The 19,871-nt window shown below is 36.7% G+C and overlaps 1 protein-coding gene and 2 pseudogenes across 2 annotated transcripts; 1 reads left to right on the top strand and 2 right to left on the bottom strand.

Annotated features, from left to right (window-relative positions):
* Positions 1-2,536: 2,536 nt before the first annotated feature.
* Positions 2,537-3,700, top strand: LOC147565347 (pentatricopeptide repeat-containing protein At2g40720 pseudogene; annotated as a pseudogene).
* A 125-nt stretch (positions 3,701-3,825) lies between these two features.
* On the bottom strand, positions 3,826-5,429 carry LOC147565346 (cytochrome b561 and DOMON domain-containing protein At5g47530 pseudogene; annotated as a pseudogene). Its single transcript, XR_015237155.1, has one exon. The product of XR_015237155.1 is annotated as a cytochrome b561 and DOMON domain-containing protein At5g47530 pseudogene (transcript).
* Positions 5,430-6,946: 1,517 nt separating this feature from the next.
* On the bottom strand, positions 6,947-19,022 carry CTEXP (kinase family with ARM repeat domain-containing protein). The gene is made up of 21 exons (XM_086651830.1): positions 18,839-19,022; positions 18,371-18,469; positions 17,010-17,158; positions 16,627-16,699; positions 15,768-15,890; positions 15,306-15,414; positions 15,005-15,084; positions 14,163-14,244; positions 12,738-12,877; positions 12,523-12,633; positions 12,261-12,377; positions 12,052-12,141; positions 11,374-11,427; positions 11,211-11,285; positions 10,928-11,003; positions 10,244-10,343; positions 9,589-9,658; positions 8,680-8,753; positions 8,010-8,119; positions 7,635-7,895; positions 6,947-7,472 (listed from the first exon to the last, which is right to left on the bottom strand). The coding sequence occupies exons 1-21, from the start codon at positions 18,962-18,964 to the stop codon at positions 7,192-7,194; spliced, it is 2,400 nt and encodes a 799-aa protein (XP_086507956.1). The 5' UTR covers positions 18,965-19,022; the 3' UTR covers positions 6,947-7,191.
* Positions 19,023-19,871: the final 849 nt, after the last annotated feature.

Genomic DNA, 19,871 nt, shown 5'->3' with positions numbered 1-19,871 from the left:
ACTTCCTTTCGATATAAATATTTTAGGAAACAAATTTAATAGCATAAGTTTACTTATTCGCAATCGAGGAGAGAAAATACTTTGGTTATGATATTTTAGACGTTAGGAAGCTGATAAACTCTCAATTGCCTGGACACTTTTGAGATCTTTCTTTTCAGCCTCCCCAACGTTCTGAAACTCGGATCGGCTGAAAGGGTCAAATACAAAAGCATCACGCACCTATACTTGAAAAAATATACTGAATGAAATAATAATACTATAATCGAGGGAAAACATTCTGCAATTTATAAGAATATAGAATCAAAGAGCAAGATCCAGAAACAGAGTCAATTTTAATAGTTCTTTCATTTCACTATAATGGATGAATAGGTAATGGTGGAAAATTCGAGAAAGTGCCTGCTAATTAGTACTTTATTATCAAAAAAACAATACAAAAAAATGAAATAAGCTTATAGAGATTAAACCTACTTGAATGAAAATCATTTGAGCAAAATTTTAAAGATGTTACATAAAAAAAATGAATCAAATAGTAACTAAAACTTGACAATCTAGGTTTCATCCAGACACATTGAGAAAACCAAAGATTATAGAAACTTCAGTTTTCAGATACCTAATATTTCAAATTAGCATATCACCAACCATAAGCAACCAGCCGCCTTACAATTATATTTAGTAATTTCGGACCAAACCCATGTGCCAATTCAACATATCAGGGTTAGAGGTACATCTACTCTCATCAACTACTTGGTTTTCATATAAGACATGTTTTCATAAGCCGTTGAATATTCACTCTTCCGTTTCTTTACAAGTATCAGGAACAAAGCAAATGTATACACTCTATGTATGAGTAATAGAGTAATAGACAGCAAATCAGTAAACCTTTTACCTAGACGAAGAAAAATAGATTCTCCCGTGCTAGCTTATTTCGAGGATCAGAACCTGAAAATCAGATATTTAAGCAATTAAGGTTAACAAATCAATATTCGAAATTGGAAAATGAATACTACGGAATACGGATTAAAATATCTAATAACCATGAAATAATCTTAGAAACTCACTATTATAAGAATATAAACTAATTAAGAAGTAAAAAAAACACAAACGAAACTCGAATTACTTCAAATCAGACCTGGTATAAACACCGACAATCTTCACTGCCATGTAATATACAGTAGAAGAGCAAATTCACTAAAATTTCACTGCTATATAATATAAACTAACCTCAAATCAGCCTCAACAACCTAGGTAGTCATCAACAAAGTAAAATTTAGCCAAGGGTGTAAGTTATTTGGGGAGTTTTCTCAAACATGTTATGTGTTCATGTTTGAAATTGAATATAAACTCTATAAAGACTAATCCTGTTTCTGTGTAGTTTCATTTAGGTTATGTGCAGATGTTTGAAACTCAATAGTAACTCTACCATACCTGAAATACAGATGTATAAAAATCAGAACCAAATAGAAAATCTATAAACTCCACAGAACTCCAAATAGAAACCCTATAGAAACCAAACTCCACAGACTCAATAATCACCAAAACTCTATAGGAAATAAATAAAAACTTTATAGAAATTAGTTTTTTCTTACCTCCATTTATCTTAAGTCGAGATCAATAAGAGGTTAACTGCACCTACTTCTTCATAGATACTCGGACAAATCTGCGCTTCTCACACCATAATATGTACAAAATTTAAGAGAGGGTCAATTATATATAAGTAAAAAAGCATAGAAATCACTCGAACTGATAAGATCCCACCTCCATACCTTTCTAATATAAGCAAGGGTCAATTATATATATATAAGTAAAAAAATTTCTCTATTTAATTCTAGGACGTCTTGAAATAAGTAGGTGGTTTACATTTTTATTTGGGAGACGACCATATGTAACCATAGAATTTGTTCATGAACATTTCTTCTTCTACCTGGAACATACAAAAACAGATTGAAAAGAAACACTTTAAAATCAGAGAACTTAAACAACAGTTTAAGGGGAATACAAGGTTGCTTGAAGTTGATGATATGAATATATTTAAAGCCCTAAATAGAACAAACTGAAGGCAAAACCTTAGGTGGCAAGGAAGAAGCACAATGATCCAATTTGTGAATCCCCAGCAAGAGAAAAAGGAACAGATGTTGAGGTAATACAAGAGAAAATAAAGGCAAACTCCTAGAGGATTCATGAAGAATTTAGAAAACCTTGTTACAAACCAATTTGGCGTGATGATAAACAAGTTTCCATTAGTTAAACTTACACTGTTGCTGAATGAGTTGGTGATCACAACTGTAGGGATGGGAAGAGGGCGTAGACAATAAGCAACAAGTGAAAAATTCTGTTCAATGGATGAAGAAAAATAGGAATACCGTGGAGATTGACGTTTCAATTGATTCCACACGGTCCAGTGTTTCACCGATTCGAAGAGATTCACAGCGTCTACTTTAAGGTTCCGGTTAAATGAAGAAAGTGAAGGGTTGAAGAGGAAGCCATGGGCAAAGCCTTTTGAGAATTTTAAGGGAGAAGATGAAAGAAGTGAATTCAGATGAAGGGAGTTAAGGTACGGAAGGAAGAGAAGACAAAGAGATTGGAACGACAAGGATTTAATGTAGCCGTTTCAATTACCAAGTCAAGTAGGATTTAACGGATACGATCGAGGGTCCCTTATGTGATATTAATCTGAACGGCCAAGATTAAAAGAGAAGGAAGTATCTGGTTGTCCAAATCATCATCCAAATCATCATTTAGGAGCATTTATTTTGTCCTAGTCACAACCTATCTGTTTTGTTATATAGATGCTCACTCGTCTCTTGAGAGGATCTTTTGATCTTCTTCTTCCACTATAAATAACCTCCTTTGACTTTTGAGTTTACTTCAACACTTAACCTTTTCTCCAATATCTTTTTCTTTGGATATTTTTCTTTAGCTCCCATTTCGTTTATGACCGAATGAGATTAGATGGTTCGAAACCTGATTCTTTTACATTGTCAAATAACTTGTCGGTGTGTGGTACCATTTCGTTCCATGATATTGGTAGGATGGTACGTCGGGAACTGATAAAAAGACCATTAGAGAAAGAAACTTCCGTCAGAGTATAATAACATGGAATTCGATAATATCTGGTTATGGGTCACATGGGGAGTGCGGAAATGCTCTAAAATTATTCGATGAGATGCAACAAACGGGAATTCTACCCGACGAGGTAACTTTTGTTGCATTGATATCATCTTGCAGGCATTCGGGATTAACTGCAGAAGGCCTCCGACTATTCCAGTCAATGAAACGAGATTATAGGATTGAACCTAGAATGGAGCATTATTTAAACATAGTCAGTCTTTTGGGACGTGCTGGGCGTTTAGATGAAGCTTACAGATTTATCAGAGAAATGTCGATGGAAGCTGATAAAAGTGTGTGGCTGTGTCTGTTAAGTGGGTTCCGTATTCATGGTAATATAGAACTCGGAGAATCAGCAGCTGGAGAATTGTTGAAGTTAGAACCAACGAGGAGAAGCAATTACATTCAATTGTTAAATTTATATGGGGAAGGAGAGATGTGGGAGAAAGCAGCAAAAATAAGAATGTCTATGAAGGAGAGAGGAATGAAAAAGAATCCTGGTTGTAGTTGGATAGAGAGTAAAGATAAAGTGACACATCGTGGAATCTTCGGAGAAATATGGCAAGAGAAGAGGACTCAAGTAATTGAGTTATGAAACTCAGATGAATGGAGAAGTTGGTCTTAGGCTGAAACTGACAAGCCTCAACATGGCAACAACACCCGGACATTCAATTATTCGATCATACGTCAAAACTATATAAACAACAGTTGTTTGTGCAATTCATGAAATGCAATATTCAATTTCTATATATGACATTTCAATTTCATCAAAGTAACAGCAATATTGCCCTCTTGTACAAATGAACAATTTTTTATACTTTCTGAATACGAACAAATGAAAATGGGGCACGAAGAAAAAGAAAATGAAAAATCAATTCAAAGATATTATACAAAACCTGAACACTCTCAAACCAATATTTTTCTAACATAGGCCTAACAATTATCATCTAAGCTTCAAAACAATTAAGGCATGACTGAACTCTATTTTGTAACTAGACCATCATCTCGGGTTTTGATATCGGTTGATCTTTGTCTAGTTGCTGGTTCGGAACCACTTCATTAGCTTGCCCAGTTGTTGATGTCTTCCTTTTGATGATTACGGACCAAGAGATGAGTTCTAGAGCAACTGCTATTGCACCCAGGGATGATATAACTCCGATGTAGATACGCTTCCATTTCTTCTCTGGGTCTAATATTTCAATACCTTCGAAAACGTTCACCACACTCAACACGATTACAACATAACCCGTCAAGTGATGATAGATATTCCAGTAGGATCTATACTTGTGATCTGGTTTCGGCCTTAGACACATAGCGAGTACCTGTAATGTAGCTAGAGCAAAGAGAGTAATACCAATACTCCTATGGGCATCGTATTGAACGCCGGGAGACTTCTTTCCCAACACAAGACCAGTGGCCCATCCACCAACACCAACTGCATAAGCAGATGTCTGGCAAAATATGTGCAAATAAAACCATGTTGGACCTGTGGAATCCACTCTCTTCAAATACCTTGCTATTATCGCACCCATCGGCATTAGTGTTCCCCAACTCACAGCATTCAACACTCCATGTACATTCTTGAGTTGAAGTCTTGGACTTGCTCCTACTTTTGCTGGTTTTGATATGTATCCTGAGAGTAGATTAAGAGACCCAAAAGATCGAACGTTCGGTCCAGAAATACGGTGCATCCCAGGAGTGATTCCGTCAAGAAGAGGTCCATCCTGCCATAACTGATTTACCATGGTAATGTTATCATCGGGAAGTTCAAAGGTTGCAAATATAGTGATTTCATTATTGGCATAGGTTGCAGATATATCATGGACAGGGAAACTAAGAGGTCCCTCTTGGAGTTTTGTTTTGTAGCTATCCAATGGAGAAGAGTAGGCATTCATTGAACCATTAGGACTTTGGAAGGCAACAAAAGCTTGGGCTCCAACCATACCAGTTTTAGTAGGATTGATTGCCCATGCAACCCAAGTTGAAGAAGTAATGTTTGCATGTCTATAAGCGATTTCGACAATTCGGGTAGATTGGTTGAAGTTCCAGTGGATGAAAGAGTTGAGAACAGGAAGGTCATTGCAGAAGTTGTAAACACGGGTATCATCGACAAACGAATGGTTAGAGCATGTTTGTTGAAGTAGTTGAGCAGAGGATGAAAACATGAGAAGAGTAATGAAAGTTAGTATGAAAGATGGGAAGAGTGGAGAAGACTTGAACAGAGAAGAATGCATCCTATTAATGGTGTTAATTATGATTATTGAAGAACAAGCAAAGAGAACTTCAAAAGTGGTGGTGAAGTAGGAAGCTAGTAGTCGATTAAGTATGATGGTTTCTCAAGTGGGTGTTATATATATATATATATGGAGATGTCTTCCTAAACCCATTTGGATTTGTATTTCCAATCTCCAACCGCCAAACAGAACTTTCTAATTCTTGTTTAGATCAAGTTCAATTAGGAAATTAGGAAACAACAAATTTCATCGCTACTTTCTATTTCTAACTAATCCTAATTGGAATAGAAAGGAATTACCCAATCAAACACTTACTCCGAAATTGCAACCTATTTGGGATACTACATGGAAGAGGGTTATTTTAAACGCGCTCCTCTTATGGGTTATTGGCCCCTCTCTCAAGGCAAAATTTGGATGGGAAACCGGGGACACGAAGACAATAACACTTTAGAAGGGTGCCTTTAAGATTATCAATAAGATGATTTCGGGGCAGTCCACATAATGGCTTAGGCTTAGAGCAAACCCAATAGGGATTGAGCAGGCTCCCAAAATTTCCCCAACCGCTAGTTTGGGATAGATCTCAAAAAATAAAGATCCACTCGTACAATTTTTAGGCCAGTGCTTTGGTGAAAGCAAAATAGTTTCTAGGGAGTGAAGACTTGGTCAGAAATTGGTTAATTTTGTTTGACAATTTTATTTTGTAAGTTGTTAGAGGGAAATAGAAATAAAAAACCCTCCACCTCACCTCACTCTCTCTTCACCTCACCTCTCTCTCTCCACCTCATCTTCTGTCTCCACCTCATCTTCTCTCTCCCCACTACTCTCTTCTCCGACCAGGTCGCCGGCCGGAAAATTTTCCGGGCGCCGACCATGAAAAAAAAATAAAAAAAAATGAGATACTGCACGGAATTAGGAAATTATGAAACAACAAATTTCATCACTACTTTCTATTTCTAACTAAACCTAGTTGGAATAGAAAACACTTATTCCGAAATTGCAACCTATTTGAGATACTGCACGGAATTGGGTGATTCTAAACGCCCTCCTCTTAAGGGTTATTGGCCCCTCTCTCAAGGCAAAATTTGGAGGGGAAACCGGGTACATGAGAAAAATGAGCGTCAATAACACTTTAGAAGACCGCCTTTAAAATTACGAATAAGAAGATTTTGGGGCAGTCCGCAGAATGGTTTAGGTAACAATTAGGCAGCCCTTGGAGCAAACCCAATAGGGAGGGACCCGAGCTCCCAAATTTTTCCCAACCCCTAGTTTGGGATAAATCTCCTTAAAGAAAGATCCACCCAAAATTATTTTTCCCTTGTTGTGTAAATTTCTTTTTGAAACTTTCTTTTGTTTATCTTTTTAAAATTTACCTGATCAAGAATTAAATCAAATTTAGGTTTGAAACTAACAATTTATAATTGAAAAATGAAATTAAAATCTCACACACCTCCAAACACAAATAAAAAATTTGAGTTGGAAGTCTGCGTTTCCTTCTGGATTCATCAATTGGGGAAAGCCATCGAAAGAATTCATCTTCGTAATGGGACATTGGAGGAGATTTATGAGACATTGCGGAGTCTTAGGAGAAATATTGAAGGAGAAGAGAATTGAAGTAATTGAGTTATCATATGATGATACCAAAAAATGTGTACATAAATAAGGAATGACAAGAATAGATGTATACTGAACACTTTGACTTCCAAAATGTATTTTCAACTATTAACCCCTCGAATACACACAATCACTATTACTCCGAAACAGTCTAGTAGAACTTCTATGATTCTCCCTAATTCACCAGCCCACGGCTTAGCTCGAAGTTTCTGCAGTAGAATTTTTTTTTTCCGCTTTGGTTTTACATTCCACCTGAGGATGTTCTGTTTACTCTTTGTGCTCCTAATTTTGGAGCTGCGGGCTTTGCTCCTCGGCCTCTGCCTAAAACCAATGGTTTGGCCCTGGTCGTTGGAGGTGGAGCGGCAATGGCTGCCCATGGGTCATTGTCATCATATGTTGCTGCAGGCTTCACGTTTAGTGCTTTTGATTCTGTCCTCGGGGCAGGGGCTGCAATAGAACCCCACATGTCCTCATCTTCATCCTTGGCCACCTTTACAGTAGTTTTAGGTCTCAAACTTGTACCTGAATGCAGAAGACCGATGTTGAAGATAGTGTTGGTATATTAGAAAGTAATCATTCTAGTGACGGAAAGTAGAACATTATTTAAAACACAAGTATATAACTTAAACAAGCACTGCTGAATCAGCTTGACCCCCAACAGTTGTAGTCAAATGATGATTTTACCTTGTGGTTTCGGTTGCACAGTTGATCGTGTTTTAGCAGGTTGAATGTTGGAAAATGACGGAGGAGGTGGTTTTTGCTCCTCAATCGGCTGAACATCATCCCACTTATCCTCTTTGTCTTCACCATTATTTACATCAAAGACCCCATTTCCAAGTTCTCCCCAACCATCAGTTGATGATGTTGGTGAAGATGGGACAGGTTGATCAGCTGATTCCACACTAATAGTTGGATGGATCAGCATGGCATCTGGAGAATGCATTACTATATTGCCACAAGAAACCAAAATATTCCAATTAATCGAGTTGCATGGAGCTAACCATCTCCTGAAACATAACCTAGAAAAAATCCGGGATAATCAAGTATGCAAACACAAACCTGAGCTTGAATTCGAGGTTGTGGAAGTAAGTTGGTTGCTAGAATCTGCTGAAGCAAGTGCAGCTTGTTCAGCACCTTTACCCTTGAGTGTTAAGGAGCTCATTGCCCATCTGCAATTCAATCATGAGATTAACTGTCAGCTATACATGGTTACAGTAACACTCGGATCAACAACCTGAAGCAATCTACAAAAGGTGCTCATTTAAGATTCTGAGAAGCAATACATCACTCATACGACTGATCAACCTTAACATACAGTACATAAAGATTTATACCCCATTCAAAATCAGGAGACAAACGAATGAATGATTCAAATATGATTTAGTTTTCCAGCCAACCCTTCTAAAACATAGAATTGAGGTACCTCAGCTCAACTGCATTTTCCTACTAACTAAAGATGATGCCCAGCTTTTATAATAGATTTCATTATTTCAGATAAGCCATAGTTTTATATAAATATCTAGGCAGAACTCATTGACTTCAAGTTATTAGACCAGACTGTCAGCATAGGTTAGAATTTAGAGGAAAGCACAGCATAACAATTTTTAGTCCTTAACTATAATGACAGCGCCTGGATGGCTGGCTGTTAAATAACTATTTTTATGCAACCGAATGTTGTCATGAAGTAGCCAATTGACTTCGGATTAAAATAGAAAACAAATTGAGTTACCCAAGCAATCCTGCATTTCCAGGAATTGATGGCATTCCAATGCCTGAAGCTCCACTTGTATCTCCAGAATTGACCTACAAGAAGTACATAAGAAAATGAAAATTGGCATGCTACGTAAAACAGTTCACCTCCAACACACCACAGACAGGGATATTTCTAAATCATGTTCATCAATTGCAGCTTACTTACCCAAACAACTACATTTTTAAATGCATTTAACTAGTGTTTAGTAAACCCATGTTATATAGAACAAGATTTCCTTTTTCATTTTCCCTTTAGTATTAGCATAATTTTGTTGGTTTCGCCAAGCTAACAAAAAGCAAAAGAAAATAAGACATAAGTTATCCCGAAATATAATGAGTTTGACCTCTAAAACTACAGTTTTTGCCCATCACAAAGATGTTTCTCGTAATGAACATTTAAATTCTGATAATAATGATGATAAAGACCAACATTGACAACAGAATCCCCCAAGACCAAAGATATGAGCAAAAAAATTTGCCACACCATGTTCTAGCCTTAAATAAATACTTATCATTTTCATATCCTTGGCATGATCAGATGGTGATGCAATCATCAATCCGAAGTGCCCAGGAGTTATCTAGGATAAAACAATAAACCCAGCGAAAAGATCAAGTCTCCACTAAAGAGGCCAAAAATAGGCATATCTATAATTATAAGCATATGTGTACAGAGTAAACCTGTACCCGGACCAAAATCCTCTATACACGTGCCTAACAACAATATCGAACCAAAAAGGCCTTCTAATGAGTAATGGGCCTGGAACAAGCTACCAACGCCTCTTGCGTAACTCGAGACTGTCAGTAGTCATTACCATTGGAAAAACATAATCTCCTTACATGAAGGTGTAACGAAGTGATTTCATCAAATCAGAGACATTAACCACACCTTTTCATGGTATTGCTTAACAAGATGCAAAAATTGATCAACAGCTTGAAATGCCTTCGACCGAACGTCACTGCAGAGGGGAAAAGGATTAAGTAATTCCATAATCTTTTGTGACTAACAAATTTATAATTAAACGAACAGAAATTTTGGTTCAGCTCTTAGAATGGTGTATCATGCTCGGTTAAAACAGAGACTAGAGATGAACAAGCAAATTAAGAAGAGTATGAGTAGTTTGGTCTTTTTGCTCCTTGTAATCTCTTTTTTCTTTGAATTCCTCCAAAAGCATAAAGTGGAAATCAGCTGCTTATTTTAAAGCATTTTAATACAAATCGTTCTTTCTCTTGTTCAAAAAAAAATGTTCGTAAGAAAGCAGTTAGCACTTAGCAGTGACAATTTTAGAGAAGTTCAAGAAGCAGCAGAGGCTGCTTTCAAGAGAAGAAAAGGCTTTGAAAGGCTGAAACCCAGTATCAAAGTGGTCCTTATAGGCTTGACCCAACAACTCAAAAGTTAAACCACATACAGCAAATTTTCAACCTTCCAGCAGCACTTTTTCTCATAAGATTTATAAAGGCAGATAAAAATAAAGTAGTAAAAGGATATGCACCTCAGAAGGGTTAATACAGATAACCAGAAAGTGAAAGATAATGTAGTTTACCCATCGGGATCAATGGTAAGCACAACAATATTTGGCAAGATTCGAGTTGCGATTTCGTTTGCATCGTAAAAGGAACTGGTAGCACATAAAGCCATGACACCTTCGATTGCACAAATTTTGAATGTTAATAAGTTGGAAAAAGATATTATTTATAAAATATCCTGAACTCCAAGAAAAGTGATCGCGTATAGTTATAAATAATTCACAAGAAAAGATATTGTCAATATGCAACCTGCGCATGAGAGGGATACATGTGACCACTCTTTATGCATAACAGTGGAACCCAACTCACTTGGAAAAGCCAACAAGTCCAAACATGCATAAACCTCTGTTACATATTACTGCATAACTTCTTATCCTAAAGATATATTACAAGCTTAGTGCGGATAAACTAAAGAATGAAAAAAGATAAATGTCAATTGGATAATGCTTAACCAGTATAACCAATAATAAAGAAAAGTCTAAATAACATAACATGTGTAGCCAAATAAAACTTGCTTCCTACACATGAGACGCTTATATTCAATAATAAGAACATAAAATAGAGCCAATAGTGGAACTAAATCAGAAAATACAGTATCCTTGTTCAGCACTATTCAGTTCCACAATGAGCAAAGAGGTAAAAAAAATTGTTATCAGAAAAATGACAAATAATGGTGGCGAAGAATCTTAAGGGTTTACTACCTGCACCACGTGCTGGGGAGAAAGTATCACGTAAGGCACGGACTGTAAATGCATTGATCAAAACTCTCTTCCTTGTCTGCATTGTTGATTAAACCCAGTGTTAAGATAGTACATTATGAAGTTACAGGATATACTATCTAGACAATTACTAAATTTTACAAGTTATCATGTTTATCATGTTCCAGGCCTCCAGCTATGAACATATTCTCAAATCTCAACAGTCATCAAATAAGCTATATTCTGGTGTTGTGAAATATAAAAATTATTGACTCGAGAATCTAACCCCCTCGTTAAGATAGCTTGCAATATTCCCAAGTAGTATGGTCGTGTTTGTTCTGATTGCTGGTTCTTCATCCACCTGCATGACGAAAAAACTGTGAAATCTACAACAAGAAACCAAACTTAGTCCGAAATTCAACTGTACCAACAAGTAAACCCAGGGATACCTGTAACTTGGAAAGATACTTCAATAAAGATCCAGAAATTGTCCGGTGAGACAACTGCAGTTGGAAAACAATATTTGAGAATGATGGTTATTAAATATAAGGAAATCCTTGCAACTTATAGGTCGTACGATTATCAAAGATGATTTCATCTCCTGGCACGTCACCTAAAGAACCCAACCCACTTAGGCCTAATCACTGATAGTAGTTAAACCAGGTGACCATTCCTCCGGTCAAGATAACTCTGTACTACTAGAGCAGGGCAAACCATGGGGGGAAAATATGTTATAACTAGACTCTATCTAGAGTTGGGGAGGCAATTTTTGCATCAACGTAACTTCGTATTTATTTTAGCTTTCCCAAATATTTGCACCGCTAATCTCTATCAATAAGATTTTTTTTTGTCGTTTCAAAAAAGGAAGCCGGGAGATAAACAAAAATGTTGGGACTGCCTAGTAAAAGATTAGAACTTCTTTCCTTTACCACATTTACAAAAAGGTACTCCGCAAGACTTCATTCTAGGATCAGGATCTAACGTGTAATTTATTAGGAAAGGTGGTAATGTGGTTACTTCTGTACGGACATAAGGTTGAATAAGCTCTAGCTCAAATCGTCTTATTTTATATGATCAGCCTTGAGTAACATCACATTGTTACGAAAATAAGTGAAAGGTATGCATACCTTAGGCGCCAAAACAAGCATTGATTTTAGAGTTAATTCCCGAAGAAGAGCCGAGGAGTCACTGAACCCAGTGGCAACATGAGGATAAACCTAATTGCAAGAAGTCCACATCCAGTTATTGTTCCAATCAGATATTAAAAATTGCGACTATACTCTATTCCATGAACTTTGGCTAGTGGTGGAAAAGGACCTGTCATTTAACCACTTACTTGCTCATCTACAATTTGATTGGATAGTGATTCGCCATACTGATCTATATGCTGCAGTAGGCCAACGCGTACAGCTCTGTCATTTGAGGCATAAAGTTTCACAATAGTAGGCAATATCTGTAAACAGAAAGTAAGGATGCATCAGAACCATAACTTCTGCTAACATGAAGAGCATAAACACATATTTAGATGATCTGGAAAGTTATGAAGAGATAAGATATGATACGATTTCTAAACGAAAGAAGCCAAATGCTAAAACGACCTTAGTATTGAACTCTTCCGCAGAAAACCATGATCCCGTTTTCAACAAAGCAGTCAAGGCAGGGGCAGTAGCTGAACCAAATTCTAGCGCAGAAGCTAGTAAAGGAAGTAGCTGTGAAGGCAGATAATAAAAACGTGAGATCAGTGACTGAAAAACTATAAGGACGATGGTAATTAAATAAAGAAACATGGTTTCAAGCTTAAAATTTCCAAGACCTTTTTCAACACGATTTGGCGAGGAAGCTGCTCAGCCAAGTTTGGAAGCTTCCGGAAGAACGAATCTTTTTCCGCACTATCTTTCAGACTTAAAATTTCCATGAATTGTATAGTCTCTACCAACTTATTCTGAAAATACTCTACAAACACACACAATGAAACATTACTATGGAGATTAAACAAGCAAAACCTTCCAAGAAAGGAAAAAAAAAATTGACTAAATGAGAACCTGTTAACAATCAAAGACATCATCATGGGCTCTCCTTATCTCTATTATCAAATTGCAAGCCCATGCCTTAGTAAGGAAGATAATCTTTAGGCATTACACTGGGGTACAAAACTACAAAGCAGGAACCTTAAAGTCGAAGGATGTGGAAAAGGAGTTCCTCATGGCTCATGTTTAATAAGTAGCTTTGGCGGCTCTGAATTTCGATATCAGAACCCAGTGAAAGAATACTGAAAGCATTAACAACTATTGATGTTTCTAACAGTACACCGGCCGAAGTTCCAGGATAAATTCGGAACTTTTATCTCAAGTGGATGATATTGAAGATCGTAAATTTTACAGTATATATAGACACAAATGAACATCTTGAATTCTTCACCGACCAAAAAAAGAAAAAAAAACGCCTATGCATATTTTATTATCGGGTAAGGATGTATGAAGGTGAAAAAACTCAACGAAATGTCTTAATTGTGGCTTCAAGTATGGTTAGTTTCCACTTGCAAGTAACAGAATAAGACAAACTGAAATCCTGGGGACAAATTTAGACTTAACTATCTAGAATGTTTGAAAAAGCGATTGAAGCGGACGCATCGAGGCGCGCTTCGCTTCGATGCGTAACCCAACCGAATCGAGTCGCACGCTTTGGCCATCAATTTCTTGCTCTTACACTTGTATCTTTATATCATGGTAAATTGGTAGTAAAACTATGCTTAACCTAACCGAATTGAGACTTTATATCATGGTAAATTGGTAGTAAAACTATGCCATATGTTTTTACACTCTTTGAAATTATTTTTCTATATATATATATATATATATATATATATATATATATATATAAATAACTACGTATTTTACGCATCGAGGCATACGCTTCGAGGCACCGCTTCGCTTTTTGAGAGCCCACCGCCTCGAGGCTTAAAACCGTATTTTCGAACATTCTAGATTCTAGAAGATTATAAGCATTGACCGTGTGAGGTATATAGTGTATGTAGCTTCCTTTGCTAGCTAACCCCCCCACCAAAAAAAAAATATTGTCAGTTTGTCAACACAGAATTAACTGGCACAAGAAGGTCGACACAGAGGTACATCACTAGAACGACATGCAGCAAATGTAGCGCTAAAAGTGTCAAATCCATACATACAAATATTTGACAAGGTTTATTGTATAAACCAGAAACAGAAAGATAGGAACTCACCACTGTTCTCTATTAGCTTTGAAGTATTCAATCTGCGAGAGGGAACGGAACTCAATAACCTCTGGTAATCTGGAAGAAGAGCCTGTGACACAAGAAAAAGAACTGAGTTCATCCGCACTGACTGTCAAGGATGAAAACAAGTAAAATACTAACATGAACCTTACGACCAGTAATACAGCATTGGTAGGGGTGGGGTTAGTCATAATTATCATACACCTCGTTCCAGTAACCAAGTCACAGTATGATGTGAACACACTGACGAAAGCTTCAATGGAGGTCTACAATCTTCAAAATAAGTAAATGAACCGATAGGATATTAGGATTCAATGATTCTTCAAGAACTTAAAATTTTTTAGTGACTTAATACTTCAAATAGCTCCAGCATTGCCGAATAGAAAGAAAATCACATGAAATCTTTCTTCGGGTGCACGTATGTTCTTAAAAGAGGGCTCTTTAACTTTCTTCTGTCCACTTGTAATTCCTTTCCCTAGTTGTTAACGGAGTCTTAATTAAAAAAAAACTTATTTAAACTTATCTCTGTGTGTAAGCAACAAGTAGGAATAACAATAATAAGTAAATGATCTATTAAAGAATTGAAACCCATTAATTTGGGTTGGCTGAGTTTTGGAGGCTTCTTCCAGCACCCAGATCACATCATCCTCCCCCTTCCTCTCCCCCCAAAGAGTTCGTTCTCAAAAGTAAATCATAAACATGTTAATTTGGTTTTGCTTTAAACTCTAACTGAATATGTGGGTGCTTTCAGTAAGACCATTCATGCCTCTCCTAAAGGGACACTATTGCGGCAGAGCCCATAAAAAGCTCACAAGAGTTTAAAAACTAACCTTTGGAATAGATGCAGTGCTACGTAACTCTTCTGTTTTTGCCAATTTCGTACCAGAAAAAAGCTCATAAATAAGACAGCCTGGCACCAAATTACCACATGCAGCAGCACCCAATAAAGAGAGAATAAGATACATGCCTAAATAATTAAAATTAACAACCAGAGAACTCAGAGGCCCATTTACGTACTACGTAGTATTTGTGAACTATGTAAACAGTTTCCTATCCTCTTATGTTTCTGGTGAGTCAAAGAAATAAGGGCAAAACAATGTGATAACAGTGAAGGTCTAAAGAAAAATTTACCCAAACCCCATGAGTCAATGGCCCAAGCTGGCGACTTCCGTACTGCTGCCCAGTCAGATTTTAACATTTCCATTGGTTTGTATTGTGATCCAACTAGCCATTCGTATTGCTGCATAAGATATTTATGTCTCTTAGTGCCACTTCACAGATCTAAGCAAAAAAAAACTATACAAAATGGATCAAGTTTATAACATGGATAATGGAGTCCCGATGAGAAACATCAACAAGCAAAAGGATGCTCAATGTCCATTTGTGCCTCCTATCAAGAAAGCTAGGTTTACTGAGTATTTTCTAGAATACAACATACCAGTCTACAAATTACAATCTTGGGAAGTTGATTCTATAATCAATATTTGTGGAAGTTGCGTAACCAAACAAGTATTATAGTATTGTACACCCATTAAAACAACAGAACTTAAAATCAAATTAAAAGCAGACACTGTACTTTATCCCAAGTATTACCAGCATCGGTCCACTAGAGGCTTCATTATTACCATCAAACTCAGAAAGCACGTCAAAAGCATGCAGCTTCCAATCCAATGTTTGTGTCACAACAACACTGGCCAAGCAAACATTACCATGAACCTGCAATAGCCAGAGGAAGAGCTAGTAAGAAAAGAATTCAAATAAAAGTAATAGAAACTAGTTACGCGCTTGTAATTGATAAATACAAGAGAAAATAGTTACACTCTAAAAAGACCAAATAAGATTCTATATAAATAGTATTTTCTCACTAACGTATATCTACGTTAAGGCTTTAACATTCAACAACAGGAATAATAAAAGCTAGAATCTCTGTAAGAGAAGGAACAAATTATTTGCATCATGAAGCATCTCAAAATTAACACATCACTAAAAATAAAATGGGGGAAGGGACAATCCAGCATTCTATTCACTGAAAGACATATGATCCTCCTTAAACTAAAGAAAAGAAATTAGAAGACGAATAATATATAATCTATTTTAAGCTTGGAAAACGAAGATGTAGCAAAAGCTCTAGACTTAATATCAAATGAGCAAGTGGTAAGCATGTTAAATAAGAAAACAAGTCGCAGCGGGCATTCATCTGTTGTATCAACAAGTAGACTGTTAGCCTAAATTTCTTTTTGGACAGATAAATATCTTTGCACTACCATAACAGCAAGGGGGTAAAGGTCAAGACACCCACTGATACCACCCTAAAGTACATCCTTATGATTTATGAAAAGCATCAAGCTGCCTAGATAACTGAGAACCGAACCGCACACACCATACAGTTTGGTTACTTTGGTAGCAGAACAGAATGCAGACACCACATATTATTTTCAGGTGAAAATCTTACTAGTTTGCAGTCATTATTCAAAAAGCTCACAGCTTTAGATATCTGACGCAATCCCCATGCATAATACTCATCCCTGCAACCAAAAGTGTAGCAAAGTTTAAATAGGAGAAAAGAAATTTAGATTGTCGGGCACGAGAAATAGTGCATCAAATAAGAGCAAAATGTTTAAATTTATATCAGAAACTTAAACCACATAATCAGCACATTGCAATGTCTGACTACAGGATTGAAGGCCAAATTTTTAAGCAAACACAATCCATTGACGAATAGAACTTATCTCTAGGAATATCTATATCTCACTCACAAGCAATTGATCCATGGAATCTATTCTATTGAGGAAGAAGTGAAACAGAATTAGGTTTTCGGGCAGGAAGATTCCTTACCTCTGTGTACCTTCTAGGCGTAATTCCTTTATCTTCTCCGACAGTGGCATAACAGGCTCTGTCACAATATAGATAGTATGCTTTGGAGAACCATCAAAAGTTTCAGCCTCCGTGCTGTGAAGAAATGATAAGATGTTTGGATGCCTAACCTGCAAATGAGTACATAATATCGTTACAGTGCACAAAAGGGAGCCAGTAAAAATCTTTTAGATAGAGGTGGGGAGATGCTAGCAATATGAGGCAAAAAAGAGCGCTGGATGCTTCAAAAACTCAGTTACAAGAAGTCAATTGCAATTTTGTATTCAGGAAAACAAATAGGTCAAGGATAGTGAATCAATAACTTAAGAAATTGCACTGAAAAAAAAATAACTAAAGAAAGTTGTTAGGCTTAGGCTTGTTCAAATTTCAAACCATCATGCTCTTGCGCAGACAAAAATCTCTATTTGCATACAACATGATGAGTGGTCTAGCGATAAAGTGAAAAGTGGACTGGGCAGATATATGTAAGAATCACCCATGACTGACGTACTGCGAGTGCCAGTTCAAAGTTTCAAGCGCAGTAAAACTTAAGAACACATGAGATTCTGAGAAGGAAGATATTAATCAAATTAAGGAAGAAACATTGTTCCCCCGAGAGCGAATATCATGATACATTTGGGTCAAACCAACCCCGGCCTCTATAGAAATCCGTGATCCTTCCTGCTTGCACAGTTACATGTAAACTTCAGCAATTTGTTTTTTACTACATCACAAGAGAATTTTAACATGCATAGGTCATACGTTTGTAGAAAGTTATTATGTCTGTCTTTTCGGGTGAACCGTTTTTTAACTTCAACATTGCTTGGGATAATGGTGAATGGGCAGTTTTGAAGATTATTTAACAAGTCGTTCAAAAATGGGAGTAGTTCACCATTGCAATGCTTGCAGGTATGGAGCAATTAGGTGTTGAGAAACACAAGAGTAGTCACCCATGTTGATTTCTTCCCTCTTGTGATCATTATTGGAATGAATTCGACCAAAAACCATCAAGTTACTTGAATCAAGATCTACAACACCTTGATCAAGAAATCTTTTCATCAAATTCTAGTGACATCAAAAGATCACTGGACTGAACAAAGAGCTGCATGAATTATCTATCACCTATAGGATGACAGAGCTACTGATGGATTACGGAACAAGATGCAATTTTGATTATCATCCTCCAACAACTACGTGGCACGTCGTCATTCGACGGTTTTTCCGTGTAATCTCTAGTAGGGAACACCTCTAAAATACAAGAGGTCATTGATTGGATTCTTGATGGTTAATGTATACCCTTGTGTAAAAAAACAATGTAACTTATGGTATAAATTATAGCCTACCGTGCGGAGACGCTTCACGCCGTTGCGGCCAGCAGCTAAGTGTCCATCTTGAGCATTACTGCCTGAGAGAGAAAATATGGAAACAGGTGAACCATCATCCTGGCAAAGAAAATAAGATCAAATTATCAGTATGAAACATATGATAACATCAGAAATGTGAATCTAATCAACTAATTTGTAATAGTCCACTAATTATTCGATCAAAGTAGAGGAAGTTGGGTTTAGTCAAATAACAAGAACCAAATCTATTGAATGAAAATTTTCTCCAAACTTATTAAAAATTAAGAACTACAACACCTAAGCAAAAGAGTGAACCCTAGACGATGGAACTTTTAATCAACTCCAATTACAGTTCGTATGATTCATATCCATAACACAATTAAACACCGGTTGAATCGAAATTCAAAATAAAAAAGTAACCAATTATGCAATAGATGTCAAGTAAGTCGATCAGGGAAGGGAGTTCACCTTGGAAGTGCCACGGCAGTGAGTCCATGAACCCCAAGCGGAAGGGTATGGCTCTCCGATGTGGTACGGTAGATCTTTGAGTCCAGTACCAGATCCGGCCACCACGTCCTTCAAGAATTTGAACATTTCTACCGACGAACGATGATCTCTCGCCGGGAAGAGAGAGAAAGAGGGAAGTTTCAACAGATGGATCTGTGAGAGGCCAAGGAGCCAAATAGAGATTGTGGAATCCGCGGGGAAATGTCCCAAAAACAAGATCGCCGGAAAGTATTGTATTTTGAAAGATGTCCAAGAAGAATGGGTTAATTCTTATTTAGCCCCTCAGACAGTCAGACCCTCAGACGTGATCCACCATTTTGAACCCCGAGGATTGTCCAAATCCCCCTAGTGTGGGTTATTCGTCCACAAATATTAAGACAACTTTGAAGATCTTGAGAAAGTTTGAAATTTAATTTTGTTGGTTTAGAATTTTTTTAAGAACTTCCAAATTCAGTGGTTTAGATCTTCTAAGTGATACTTATGTTATTTGTTTTTTATTATTAAAAATCTATAACTTTTAACCCAAAAAAAGTTAAAAGTTCTAACTTTGCCCCAGATGTGTACATAAAAAGTTTTTGGATTGAAACAACCAAACATCTTTTCTCGTCTCTGTACAAATAAAAGGGCCAATTTTTCTCCCTCTCTTCAACCGGTCGAACTCAACTTCTTCCTTTGTTTCAAGTTCTCTCTCGTTTTCTCTAGTCTCGTCAAATCTTCACCTCTCTAAATTCGTGTTCATCAGAAGTATGCTAGCTCCCGCTTTATTGTGAGCTTAGATTTTGTTTAGTTTGCGACTTTTAGATTGCAACTTTCAACACACATCTCTCTTTACTATTAGGCTAGAAAAGAATTTTGATTTGATTTTTGCTTTTGTTTTCCGTTATACATGATTACTTGTTCTTCCATGAATCGCCCTTATAATTGGTTTTGTTCTTCCATAATCCATGTTTCTTCCTAATTTTAGTTTTCTTAGTTGATTAAATTAATCATTTCA

Source organism: Eschscholzia californica, unplaced genomic scaffold, assembly GCF_041429995.1.
Source record: "Eschscholzia californica isolate CP2 unplaced genomic scaffold, dmEscCali1.0.p SCAF_1, whole genome shotgun sequence".
NCBI lineage: Eukaryota > Viridiplantae > Streptophyta > Magnoliopsida > Ranunculales > Papaveraceae > Eschscholzia > Eschscholzia californica.
This window is presented reverse-complemented; position numbering and strand designations above follow the sequence as displayed.